Source organism: Mauremys reevesii, linkage group 19 (genome assembly GCF_016161935.1).
Source record: "Mauremys reevesii isolate NIE-2019 linkage group 19, ASM1616193v1, whole genome shotgun sequence".
Lineage (NCBI taxonomy): Eukaryota > Metazoa > Chordata > Testudines > Geoemydidae > Mauremys > Mauremys reevesii.
Window position 1 is genome coordinate 15,381,767 of NC_052641.1, and position 13,364 is coordinate 15,395,130.

General features: G+C 39.8%; 1 protein-coding gene across 18 annotated transcripts in view; it reads left to right on the forward strand.

Moving 5' to 3' along the window:
* Positions 1-13,364, forward strand: part of FUBP3 (far upstream element binding protein 3) — a 57,164-nt gene that overhangs the window by 11,613 nt on the left and 32,187 nt on the right. For 7 of the 18 annotated variants that reach the window (XM_039506446.1, XM_039506452.1, XM_039506451.1 and 4 more), the window contains exons 3-5: positions 10,553-10,603; positions 11,042-11,075; positions 12,884-12,933. In XM_039506446.1, coding sequence (XP_039362380.1) covers positions 10,553-10,603; positions 11,042-11,075; positions 12,884-12,933 — 135 coding nt within the window. Of the gene's footprint in view, positions 1-66; positions 209-9,995; positions 10,016-10,552; positions 10,604-11,041; positions 11,076-12,883; positions 12,934-13,364 lie in introns of those variants that run through there. The other 11 variants (XM_039506448.1, XM_039506453.1, XM_039506458.1 and 8 more) reach the window with 5 other exon arrangements.

The window sequence follows — 13,364 nt, forward strand, 5'->3', positions numbered from 1 at the left end:
TTCTGCATGTTTACTTGCTTCACTAATCTGCCAAAATAAGATTGTGGCATGTATTTATGCCCTTAGAATGAAGAAATTAACAGACCAGTTGCATTGGGGAGGGGAAAAGAGAAGAATGAATCCCTCTCTACCATGGGGCACACACTTTATCAGTCTCTGGACTGGAAATTCCTGCATGTTGCACAATCACCTAGTCTGTATTTGGCAAGTAAGAAATTTCCCTCTGGCACTTTTTTTGCCATGCCTTTTATTAAAGTATCCGACCTTTGATTTTAACTTGTTGTTGCATGCATTGTTAAATAACAAGATATTATGCAAAACTGAGCTCAATTATGTCAGGTTCAAATGAAATATTTTTAATTCACACTTTTCATGTAACTAGACCGAAACTGATAGTCACTTCAATAATTATGAAGTAGGAAAGGTTCCCCAACAACATGGCGGTGTCTACTTGAGTAAGGATATTTCTGATAGGCTTTTGAAAACAAATTTCAGGCTTGTAGAAAAGCTTGGAGCCTGTCCATAATTCAAGCAAAATAATACTTGCCACTTAACATCTTCTAAGCTTAGCAGTAATCGAATGCTTTATAATGGTAGATTGGGAGGCTGGCTGTTCCGTTCCCAGCATCTTGTGACGGTCTCAGCTGAAGCAATTTTTCATTAGTGGTGGGTGCTTCAGAGTGGGAAAGATGTTGGCCTCTTGTGAGTGTAGGAAGTGTAGCCTCAGATATTCCTCCATCACTTCTTAAGATCCCAGTAGTCCTGATCATGATGGAGGTAAGATCCATGAAAGTGCTCCATTTTAGAAAGAAAGCAAACCAGATAGCAGCTGGGTAGGAGTGAGGGAGCTTTTCATTAGAACACGTTATCCCAAAACCATAAACTAATGAAAGAGCATATTGAAAAATTGCCTTACTTGTTTAAGTGTGCAAAGTATTGCACATTGGGAGGAATAATTTTAATTACTCATACATCTGACTCAGTTCTAAATCAGCTGTAACAACTGAGGAAAAGCTGGGCATCCTTATGGACAGCTCAGTGAAGACCTCTGCTTAGTGTGCAGCAATGGGCAAAAAAGAAAATTGTTAGGATGTCTAAGGAATAGTAAACATCCTATTCTATAAACCAATAACATGGCCACCCCGGAATTCTGTGCTCATATAATGAACTCAGAGAATTAATTGCCAAAAAATATAGTCACTGCCAAAAGTTTATCAGACTTCAGTTAAGATTTAAGTATTGTATGGATAGCAAGAACATCCAGCATTAGTAAAGATTTAAAGGAAAAACTTCAGGTATACCTTCTTGCTTCAGGACATAAGCTGACTTCTGACTACTGAGGGTTAGAAAGAAACTTTTCATGGGGCAGGTTGTTCAATAACTGCCTATTACATTATTATGTATTTGTATAATTGTAGCACTTAAGAGCCCCAGCCATGGACCAAGACTCTATTGTGTTTGGTGCTGTACAAATACAGAATAAAGACAGTCCCTACCCGAAAGAGGTTATAGTCTAAATATAGAACAAGAGATGACAGATGGATACAGACAGGAGAATACAATGAGCCAGTACAGGTATGATAGGCAGTGGTCTCCTCACACGAGCAACCTAACCATTGCCAAGATTTTGTTGGGGTTCTTGGACCTCCTTTCAGTATCTTGAAGTGGCTGCTGTCAGACTAGATACTGGACTAGATTTGGTCCAGTATGGCAGTTCTTGCATTTATTAAAATCTAAATCAGAATTGAAAAGTGCAAAACGGCATCTGAAACAGATGCATTTGGTTCTGTGGGAACCCTTAATACATAAATGGCCAAAGCACTTTCAGAATTTCATATATATTAGGGCTGTTGATTAATCGCAATTAACTCAAAAAATTAATCGTGATTAAAAAAATTAATCACTTTTTTAAACAATAAATACCAATTTAAATTTATTAAATATTTGTGGATGTTTGTTCTACATTTTCAAATATTGATTTCAACTACAACACAGAATACAAAGTGTACAGTGCTCACTTTATATTTTTATTACAAATATTTTCACTGTAAAAAAACAAATAGTATTTTTCAATCCACCTAGTACAAGTACTTTAGTGCAATCTCTTTAACATGAAAGTTGAACTTACAAATGTAGAATTATGTACAAAAAAAACCTGCATTCAGAAATAAAAAAATTTAAAACTTTAGAGCCTACAAGTCCACTCAGTCCTACTTCTTTTTCAGGTAGTTGCTCAGACAAATTAAGTTTGTTTACATTTATGGGAGATAATGCTGCCCACTTCTTATTTACAGTGTCACCTGAAAGTGAGAACAGGTGTTCGCTAGGCACTTGTGTAGCAGGCATAGCAAGGTATTTACATGCCAGATATGCTAAAATTCATATGCCCCTTCCTGCTTCCACGCTGATGATGCTCATTAAAAAATGCGTTAATTAAATTTGTGACTGAATTCCTTGGGGGAGAATTGTATGTCTCCTGCTCTGTTTTACCCACATTCTGCCATATATTTCATGTTATAGCAGTCTGTGGTGATGACCCAGCATATGTTCGTTATAAGAACTCTTTCACTGCAGATTTGACAAAATGCAAAGAAGTTACCAATGTGAAATTTCTAAAGATAGCTACAGCACTCAACCCAAGGTTCAGGAATCTGAAGTGCCATCCAAAATCTGAGAGGGAGGAGTTGTGGAGCATGCTTTGCAAAATCTTAAAAGAGCAACACTCAGATGCGAAAACTACAGAACCCAAACCACCAAAAAAAAAAGAAAATCAATCTTCTGTTGGTGGCACCTGACTCAGATGATGAAAATGAACATGCATCGGGCTGCTCTGCTTTGGATAGTTATCGAGCAGAACCCATCATCAGCATGGACACACGTCCTCTGGAATGGCGGTTGAAGCATGAAGGGACATATGAATCTTTAGTGCATCTGGCACGTAAATACCTTGCAACACTGGCAACAACAGTGCCATGAGAACGCCTCTTCTCAGTTTCAGGTGACATTGTAAACAAGAAGCAGGCAGCATTATCTCCTGCAAATGTAAACAAACTTGTTTGACTAAGTGATTGGCTGAAGAAGTAGGACTGAGTGGACTTGTAGGCTCTAAAGCAGGGGTTGGCAACCTTTCAGAAGTGGTATGCTGAGTCTTCAATAATTTACTCTAATCTAAGGTTTTGCGTGCCAGTAATACATTTTAACGCTTTTAGAAGGTCTTTTTCTACAAGTCTATAATATATAACTAAATTATTGTTGTATGTAAAGTAAATAAGGTTTTTAAAATGTTTAAGAAGCTTCATATTAAATTAAATTAAAATACAGAGCCCCCCGGACCGGTGGCCAGGACGCGGTGAGTGTGAGTGCCACTGAAAATCAGCTCGCGTGCTGCTTTTGGAACGCGAGCCATAGGTTGCCTACCCCTGCTCTAAAGTTTTACATTTTTATTTTTTATTGCAGTTTTTTGTACATAATTGTACATTTGTAAGTTCAACTTTCATGCTAAAGAGATTGCACTACAGTACTTGTACTTTGGGGATTAAAAATACTATTTCTTGTTTTTACTGTACAAATATTTGTAATAAAAAATAAATATAAAGTGAGCACTCTACACTTTGTAGTCTGTTATAATTGAAATCGATATATTAAAGTGTGGAAAACACCCCAAAATATTTAAATAAATGATATTCTATTGTTTAACAGTGCGATTAATCTCTCTTACTTTTTTTAATCGCTTGACAGCCCTTTTATACATATAATTTTATCTAGTCAGACCTTGTACTTGTAAATTTAAGCCCACAGTGAAGTTTTACTGGCAAATCATGAACGCCTCCAAATTTTGGTTAAGTGCTGTTAAATAACCTCAGCAGCACAAATTCAGCTTCTGTAATAAGCTTGCTGATTCCTTGCAGTTCCTTTCAATTGCTTTAAGTTCCTCATTCAAATAGATGCTTCCCTATAGCAGGCTTTGTTTGGTTTCCAAGCAGAACCTCTTAGAAGTGCTGTACTCTCTGGTGGATTTTGTACATGTAGACTTTGTCTTCATACAGTGGATAGAAATACAGATATTACTCTGTACTTTAATAGGATGCTATGCTTGAAATCTGGTCTCTAGCTTTCTTAAAGTTGCATGTACTTTATTTGTCCTTGTATATCTTTGTGGTTTTACAGTCAAAACGTCCTTTTAAAAAAAAATAAACAAACTACTCTGCTGTGTAAGACCATGCAAACAAAAGGGAAATTGACTGACAGTGCAGGGATAAAAAAAAATAAGTGACCACATGCAAAAGCTGTGAAATTCACGAAGTCATCAAACTTGTAGGAATGGAAGGGGGAGAGGAAATATATTTATTTCAGTGTTAGTAATCTTAGGTTTTACTTGTAGTAGTAAGTAAATCTTAAACAGAAATATGATTATCCCAGTGAATGCCCTCTCTTTAAGTGTAGGATGAGAAAATTATATTACTGCAGCAAACTAGGAGCCCAGTCTAGTAAGCCTCTTCACAGAACTCCCACTGAGTTTAAATAGAGACATTTAAGGCAGAGGTTGTCAATTTTTTGGTAGTCCGTGATTTACAGATGTTTGTAAATGACCAGCTCTCTCCCTACTAAGACTGTGTGGACCACATCCCTTCCCACCTACAACTGCGTAATATCCCTGAGACATCTTCAATAATCATGTCTATGGAAAAGTAATCTTGGGAAAGTATGTTATAGTTTTAATAATCAATAGCTGGAAACAAGGAGAGCCAGTACTGTGTGACCAGCCAGTTTTCAGCATAGCACCAGTGGTCCATGGACCACAGTTTGGAAACATCAGCACAAAGGGGCTTTTCAGATCACTTTCATAACCAACCCTCCCACAATCCAACACATGTTTAAACCCCCTCTGGTAAGTGTCAAAACAAATCCAGTAGTAAAAAATAGCCTGGCTCGTTCTCTTTATGCAGCATGTTCCTGACTGGATGCAGTCCTCTCCACTACAGCTTCCCCACAGAACTTTTGTGCTTTTTGCAAAATTACTTTTGTTCTTTCTTACTACTCTTGCATATTCTCTGAATCCAGTTTTCCAACAGCTGAATGTGGGAATGAACTGCCAGGGTCTAGGAAATCTTACAGAACTGTACAGTTCTGTAAATGGCTGCCAGCACCGCCGAGTGATGTAAGATTATGAAATTGTCTCTGAGACAAATGGTGGCAATGTGTTGATCATAAATTCTGTTGCTTTTATAGCCTTTCCCGAGAGAGAAGATTTGTCATAGTACACCTCTACCTCGATAGAACGCTGTCCTCGGGAGCCAAAAAATCTTACCGCGTTATAGGTGAAACTGCGTTATATTGAACTTGCTTTGATCCGCCAGAGTGCGCAGCCCTGCCCCCCTGGAGCTGCGTTATATCAGAATTTGTTATATCGGGTTGCGTTATATTGGGGTAGAGGTGTATTAGAAAACAGTGCATAAGTCCCTCCCCCCCCCTTTAAAATAACCTTAATCTGCAATTTAGAGCTACTAAAATTGGCTGAACTGTACCTAGGCTGTGGGTCTGAAATGGAGCCTGAAACAGGTGATTTTCAGTTTCATTATTTCCTTTCTCAGAGAAGTAGTATGAAATGTGTGGATGCTTTTCTTCACACACAGGGCTTGGACAGGGTGGGGGTCTAACTGAGAACTGGTAGCACAGTTGGGCAAAACTGGCTTTTTTGGCACTAATACCCACACTGTAACTTCTATTTAATTTTACGTGCACTTACATAGCACCTCTGTTCAATAGATTTTGAAGCGCTTTGCAGAGGTGAGTTCTCTCCATTTTAGTGATGAGGAATGCACACAGGAGCGGTGTAAATCGTAGAGTGCTCTAAAGTGTAGACCCTACTGACATGCTCGAAAAGATTCTTCATGCATGTGAACATAGAGAGCTGTTTCAAACAGGATTACATCAACATGCATTAGGTGCCTTTAGAGCGTATCAGCAGGGCCTATACAGGGAGTTAGAGTGCAACACTTTAAGTGCTCTGCCACACTGCGTATACAGGGCCTGAGTTGCATAGATATAGTGTCTTGGTCTTGGTTGCATGTAGTTGAAAATAGAATCCAGCTCTCATGACTCAGTCCCCATAGTCTATTGGCTGCTACTATTGTGGTGCCAGAATATTTCTAACTAATGGCACAATTTAACCATTTTACAGCACCAAACAATTTAAAAAAAACAATAAGGTTGCTTTTTCAAAGGAAGAGGGGAGCTTGTCTAGTAGCTGCATTTTGAGTTTCAGAAATGGAAGATCAGACCCGAACTTTGTCACATCCATTTTAAGTCCAGTCAGGCCTTTGATGAATTGTCTTGTATTCTTTAGTGACATAGGATTTAGAACCAGTGCTCAGCTTTCAGGTAGAGGACTGCTGTTATTCTGGGGCAAAGAGCGTTGGCAGGAGGAGATGGGGAAGAATCCTAGAGACATCTCCCCACCCCCCAAAATGTTTATGGTGACTTCATGATATTTCACATTATTTGTATTAGAGTAGTGCCTAGAGGTCCCAACCAAGATCATGGCCCCGTTTAAGTGCTGTACAGACACATAGTAGAGGATGATCCTTGACTCAGAACGTCCATCAAAATAGACTCAAATAAAGGGTGACAGAAAGGACGTATTATCCGCAAGACAGGGATGGGGACCTGAGACCAAGAGTCAGAAGGTTCTTTGGCAGTCAGAACCCAAACCCAATCTCCTCTTCCCTCATTTCAGTGATCCCTTACAGATGCAAATGTTTTATTGCAGTAATGAGCACTTTAAAGGAATTGTAATAAAACTTAATGAGTGGAAGAATGGCAGACCTCCCTTCTGGTTTCAGTTCTTTAAGGCTTCATTAGGAAGAAAACTAGTGACTGACTCGAGGAGGGAGAAGTATTTGGGGGAAAAATACACTTTATCCCATTCCCCAAATACTCTTGACCTTCTTCAACAAGAGTGTACTTCTCAAAATCCTAAAGTATAGTTTGCAACCTTATATTCCTCAGCTACCTCTTGTGATGCATTGCTGTGGTTTTATTCTTGTGAGGGATATTTTCTTCCATAAGATTGTATATTCCCACCATGCACATTAATCTAGTGGGAGGCTGTTTTTATAGGGTGGAAAATACTCAAAACAAATGCAGATTTTTATTTTTTATCTGTTAGGCAGAATTCAGTTAAGGTGAAGCCTAAAGCAGGATGTAGAGTTATCAACCAGCAGGTGCCATTAACAGGAAATTGGGCTGATTTTATTCAGTCTTTTTCCTTATTTGCAGCAAAATGACTGCACTTACAGTTAAATTGTACTCAATAGATGTAAAAAGGAGGGGACGGACGGGACACATACATGGCCTATCAGTGTTCAACCCTCTCCTTGCCATTAAGAAGAAGATGGTGCCTTCTGCATAGAATATATCATCAGTTTGTGGTATTTCAGTGCATGCATTCTGCCCCAGACTTGCCTCTCTATTAGTCTGTCTTTCAGAGCAAAATGGGCATGTTTGAGAGAGAATGAAACTTCAGATTGTCGGAACCATGGGCTAATCATTTTCTCATGGCACGGTCGTCTTTTTTGTGCTATGGTGTTTCTCAGCATTTCATGGTCTTGGGTAGGGAACGAGGAGAGTGCATGTACGCAGAAGATGCAGGGAAGTCTTGTGCTTAAGCCATATAGGACTAGGAGGCAAGAAATCTACTCCTCTTTGTTACAGACTTTGTGTAGGTGCCTTCACCTCTTTGTGCCCCCCATTTCCCCTTAAGTAAAATGAGGATATCTACTTTACCTGCATGTTGACGGGGTTAATTCGTTTGTAATCCGCTCAACATCTTTGGATGGGCAGATGTGCAGTACATGTTACAAAATGGAAGCTATTTTTAATTATCAGTGTAAAATTTAGGACAGGTGGAAGGGCTTATTGGGATACAGCTCTGTTTCTTAAATAGGCATATCCAGTTTGCTAAGAGAGAGGCTGAAACGGAGTGTGTTTGGGGAAAATGCTAAACGGAAATGTGAAACAACAGCATTGGCAGTAATGGGACTGCTCTTTCTGCCACCTTGTTGGAATAATGTGGAATTGTGATCCGTGGCCAGGGCTCCTAGTGCAGTGGTAATGCAAGTCATGTCTCTTGCCCTATTATTGTTGCAAAAATATTTTTAAAGCAGCTTGGGGACAGGGTGGCGTGTTTCCAAATTTACTGTATAAACTTGTATCTTACTTGCTCAGCCCTTCTGTGTAATAGTACCGTTATCAGTAAGAGCAAATATTCCCCATTACATCACCCAACTTTTCTGCTGCAGTATTGATAACTATTAAATTAGGACATTTTATATTCAGAGTGAGTGTATGCAAAGGCAAATCTAAAGGAGTCAATAACACAGCAGTTGTCTTACCTCTGAGCTGAACAGCATAATAAAAATATATATATATTCTGTCAATATCTTGGTCCAGGACCATTATCAAGATATTGACACAGAACAGAAATATGGTATTGACTCTGCCTATTTTATTTATCTAAAGAGTGTTTCTGGTCACAGATTTTATGCATTTTCCTATTAGAGAGAGAGAAGGTGGGTGAGGTAATATCTCTTATTGGACCAGCTTCTGTGGGTGAAAGACAAGCTTTTAAGCTTACGCAGAGCTAGTCTTTCAGTCTGAGATTGGTACTCAGTGTCATAGCTAAATACAAGGAGGAACATGTTGCAAAAAATCATTTAAGGGGAGGTGGGCAGTTGTTACCCCTGCAGTCAGGACAAAGGAGGGTTAGCGGGTCACAAATTGTTGTAATGAGCCATAAATCCAGGGTCTTTGAGTCCATGATTTGTCGTCGTGTCTAGCAAAGTTTTATGACTGTAAGTTCCCAGGCTAGTCTTCTGAAGGTGTTGTGCAGGTTTCCTTTGGGAATGAGGCTTGAGAGGTCAGATATGGAGTGATCATTCTGTGAAAAGTGTTTGCCTGCTGATGATATAATGTTCTTGTCTTTTTTATCTTTTTGAGAGTTCATTTGAGAGCACAGTGATTGTCTAATTTCACCCAGGTATTTGCTATTGGGGCATTTAGTGCACTGGCAGAGGTATACCACGTGTTATGGTAGGCATGTGAAGGACCTATGGATCTTGAAATGTATATTGTGGGAGTATTGATCATCATAAGGGTGGAAATATGTCTGCAACTTTTGCATGTTATGACAGGGTATTGCTTCAAACAACCCTCCAACCTCACCGTGCTCATCAGAAGCAAGGTCTTCACAGTTCAGGACATACCAGTTCAAAATGGCATCAGACCCTGCCATAACAGATGCAAAACCTGCGCTCCTCTCCACTCCTGTGATGACCAATACCCCTCACAACCAAAATGGTCTTCTAGTTGTTAGGAGCAACTGGCCCATTCCTTAGTGTGTTTGACACAGGTGAAGTTCTGTAGGAAGCTTTGAAGGATGTTTTTCCTACTTTGCAGTGGGACCCTGTTAAGGATGTAAAATATTAACTGGGTAGCATTAGTCTAAATGGTTAACCCCGGGTCGGCCGGCCCGCCAACTCCAGCAGCCTGTGCTGGCTGGCCAGAGCGGCCCCAGTCCAAGCCATGCCAGCTGGCTAGAGCAGCCCCCCAGCCTCTCTCCCTTTAATCGGTTAACCGTTTGACTAATATAATTTTTATCATTTAAATGGGTGAACTTTTTAAACAATATTTATATACCTAGACCCTTTCAGAACTTTCCACCGACATAGCTACCGCCTCTCGCTGAGGTGGAGTTAAGCCAGTGGGAGAGCTCTCTCCTGTTGGCTTAGAGTGTCTTCACCAGATGCTCTATAGCGGCGCAGCTATAAATTTGTAGTGGAGACCTGCCTTAGGCACCTTTCCCAGCTGTGAAGAGCCCTGTGTAAGTTCTAAGCTAGTCTCTTTTCACCAACAGAAGCTGGTCCAATAAGATTACCTCACCCACCTCTCTAATATCCTGGGATCAACATGGCTACCACACTGCAAAAAATACTCTATTATAGCTGAAGAATGTGAGGTGCATCTGTTTTCTTATTCTCATCATCTGAGTGACAACTTAGTTCAGATCAAAGAATGTGCAAGTTGTCACCAAGAAGTTAGGAACAAAATATGTATTATCACAGTTCAGATGGTATCTGCTTGTTTCATCTGTCTTCACCAGCTATGCCCCCCAGGCGTATGATGTAATCAAAATGGTCTTCTAGTTGTTAGGAGCAAATGGCCCATTTCTTAGTGAGTTTGACACAGGTGAAGTCCTGTAGGAAGCTTTGCAGGATGTTTTTCCTACTTTGCAGTGGGACCCTGTCTGTTGCACGATATTTTTAAGGTAACTTCTGGAGGAAAAATTAATCTATTGGTGGTGGTGGGAGGATGAAACAAATAACAAACATTGTCTTGGTTGGGGGAGGTTAGTTGAGGAGGTGAGGGGTAATCCTAGATGAGCCACCAGCTGACAATGTAAGTGTGGCTGAAATGTGTGTATTTAGTAGAAATGTGATAAAAAGATACAATGTGGGTGCCACAAGGTTACTTAACAGACCTATTCCTTTAACAGGTCTCCGTTTAAGTGGGCTCCATGGAGCACAGATAAGAGATACAGAGAGAAGTATGTGCAAGTGATCTCTAATGCTTCTGATTAAACTAAATCTCAAAATCTGTTTTAGCTTTTTGATTTTTTTTTAAATTTAATACCTACCAAAATCTGCTTGATCTTTACATTGGGTTTAATTTGGGAAGGGGGAGGAGGTAAGTTGCAGGGATTTGGGCTGGCAGGATTTTCTCCCGTGATTCTCAGCATGGGGAGATACAGATCAATTTCCTATCCTGTGTTCAGCTGGACATTGGATTGTAGACTGCGTTGATCAAGAAATCCCCTCCTGTTTCTTACCACATAACACATTCATTTCAGCCACTGAACCTAAATTACTGTTTTGCTTTTCTTTCTTTTTTTGATGAAATGGTAAGAACTCTTTCTATAGGGATGAAGTTAGTTTATCCGTACTAATGCTTTGATTTTTTTTCCTTTTTCCTCTCTCTGCCACAGTAGGTAACCAGTTAGGGGCCCTGGTACATCAAAGGTAAGCAGTGGGTTATGTTTTATTATTTATTGATCAGTTCTAATTGTTTATTGATCCACCATCTGTACTAGAGTGCTAGGAAGTCAGAGGTTGATAACGTGGAAAACTATAGGCTCTGTTTTTCTCCAGACTGCTGTTTTTGCCTACCCTTTCTGAGACTGTGCACACTTGAAAAAAAGAGCTCACGTTTTTGTAAGGAAGGCTTGGATTTGGCTTCATCTAAATTTGTAGGACTGAGCATAAGACAAGGACATGCTTTTTTGGCAGTGAAAGAGGAGTCAGAAGTATTAAGCTGTCAATTGAGTTTTTCTCGTTTTGCTGGTTAAAATATGACCCCTTGGATGACTCCTTACCAGGCATGGCATAGTGTGGCTCTAAAGAATGCCGTGTCTTAAGTTGTGCTTGGTTTTTAGGATTTTGCATTTCTGTCAAGAGTAGTAGTGGTTTCAGTTCAGAAGGTGCCTCTTGCTCAAAGCCCTTAAATTCCAGATGTGCTGATGGCAGCACACTACCATTCTAACCAATCCCGCTGTTTAAGGGCTCAGCAGAAAGGGCAAGGAATGGATATGGATACTTGCAACCTCACAGTACTCAGAAGTGGTACTATTACACCAAGGTGTAAGTGTGATGTTAGAACAGTTGGTAGACCCTTGCTGTGCCTGTTCCCTTTCCAAACAGAGGACCTCATTCTTTAAGCTGTCAGCTAGCAATCTTTCACCACCACTAATTCACTTGGGGTCCCTTTTACAATATAGGATCGAACCCTGGCGTCACACTGCTGTCTGACAGTAAAGGCGACCCACATTCTAACTCTGGTATGAGTGGGACAATATATAGTGCTGCAGTAGTAATCCTATTACAGATTAGGTCTTCAGTCATAAGTACTTATCTATGGCACAGCTGGGGAAAAGTTTAGAAATTCATATTTTTATTCTTCCAATGGCTGTTATAAAGCAAACTGTGTCATAAGATCTCACAAGAGGCCTCGTTAGAAACTTCCTCCAAAGATATTTAATTGCTTTCAGGGGTGTCAGACAAATTGGATATTGTGCATGTTTCAGTGTATGAAGAGTTGGGAAGTGTCTATCAAGATTCACTTGAATCAGGTGCTAATAAAAAAGGCAAATGCCATATGCATTGGGCTGTGTTTAACAGGAGTATCATTTGGAAAACAAGCGAGGTAATTATTCTGTTCTACTCGACACTGATTAGGCCTCAGATGGAAAACTTTAGTTTTTGGCATCACATTTTAAGATAGGCAAATTGAAGTGTCTAGAGAGCAATAAAAATGATAAAACGTTTTGTGAAAATTAAGACCTAAGAGGAAGAGCTGAGAACTGCTTATGTTAATTCCAGAGAAGATCTAGCCGAGGGAAGGTATAATTGTCTACAAATACATGAAGGGATATTAGAGGTCAGAGGCCAGTTAGTCTCATGCAATAAGGACAGACCAAGAAGTAATGGGCTTAAGCTGCATCATGGAAAATTGAGGTTCCAGTTTAGAAAAAGATTTACTTACGTGAACAGCTATGCATTTGGAGCAAGAACAGCCAAAGGAAGTATGGAATCAACTTCAGTGGAGCTAATCAAGGCTACATTTAAAATATATCAGAGTTTAGGAATAACTAAACCAGTTCTCCATGAAGAAGGGAGTAGAATAGATGACCCTCTAGGGGTCACTTCCAACCCAAATGGTTTTGATTATGGCTGAAGTGTTTACTTTGTATTCTGTGTCTGACTTTTATGGGAGCACAAAGGTGGTCTACTAAACGGTTCTTTGCAGTGACTATTTCAATCTCCATTTTTAGGACAGTAATAACAGAAGAATTCAAAGTGCCTGATAAAATGGTTGGATTTAGTAAGTATCCTGGATGTTTTTGTTTTAAATTTCTGAAGATCTGCTGTTCTGGAAACTCTGGCTGTCACCACAGATTCCCCAGACCAAATTACATAATGGTTTGCCAAGAACGAATCAATTTGCCTGTCACCAGAACCAGTTACTGTATTTAAGTACACTATTGTCAGTGGGGACGAAGGAGGAGAGAAATAGTGTTTAAACACTTAAAGTGAATGTTGAATTTTTACAGATCCCTAGTACACTCAGTGCAGAAAGAAATAACGAGGGTGCACTTTCCTGCACAGGTGGATTTCTCTCTCCTTTTTCTTCCTGATCGTTTGTTTTTCTTTTCTCTCTCTCCTTCACCTCACTCTTGCACCCTTGACGATGTTCTCACACCCTTCACCCTGATTCCTGTGTTCCTCCAGCTGTTCACTGTTTCTCCTTTCAAG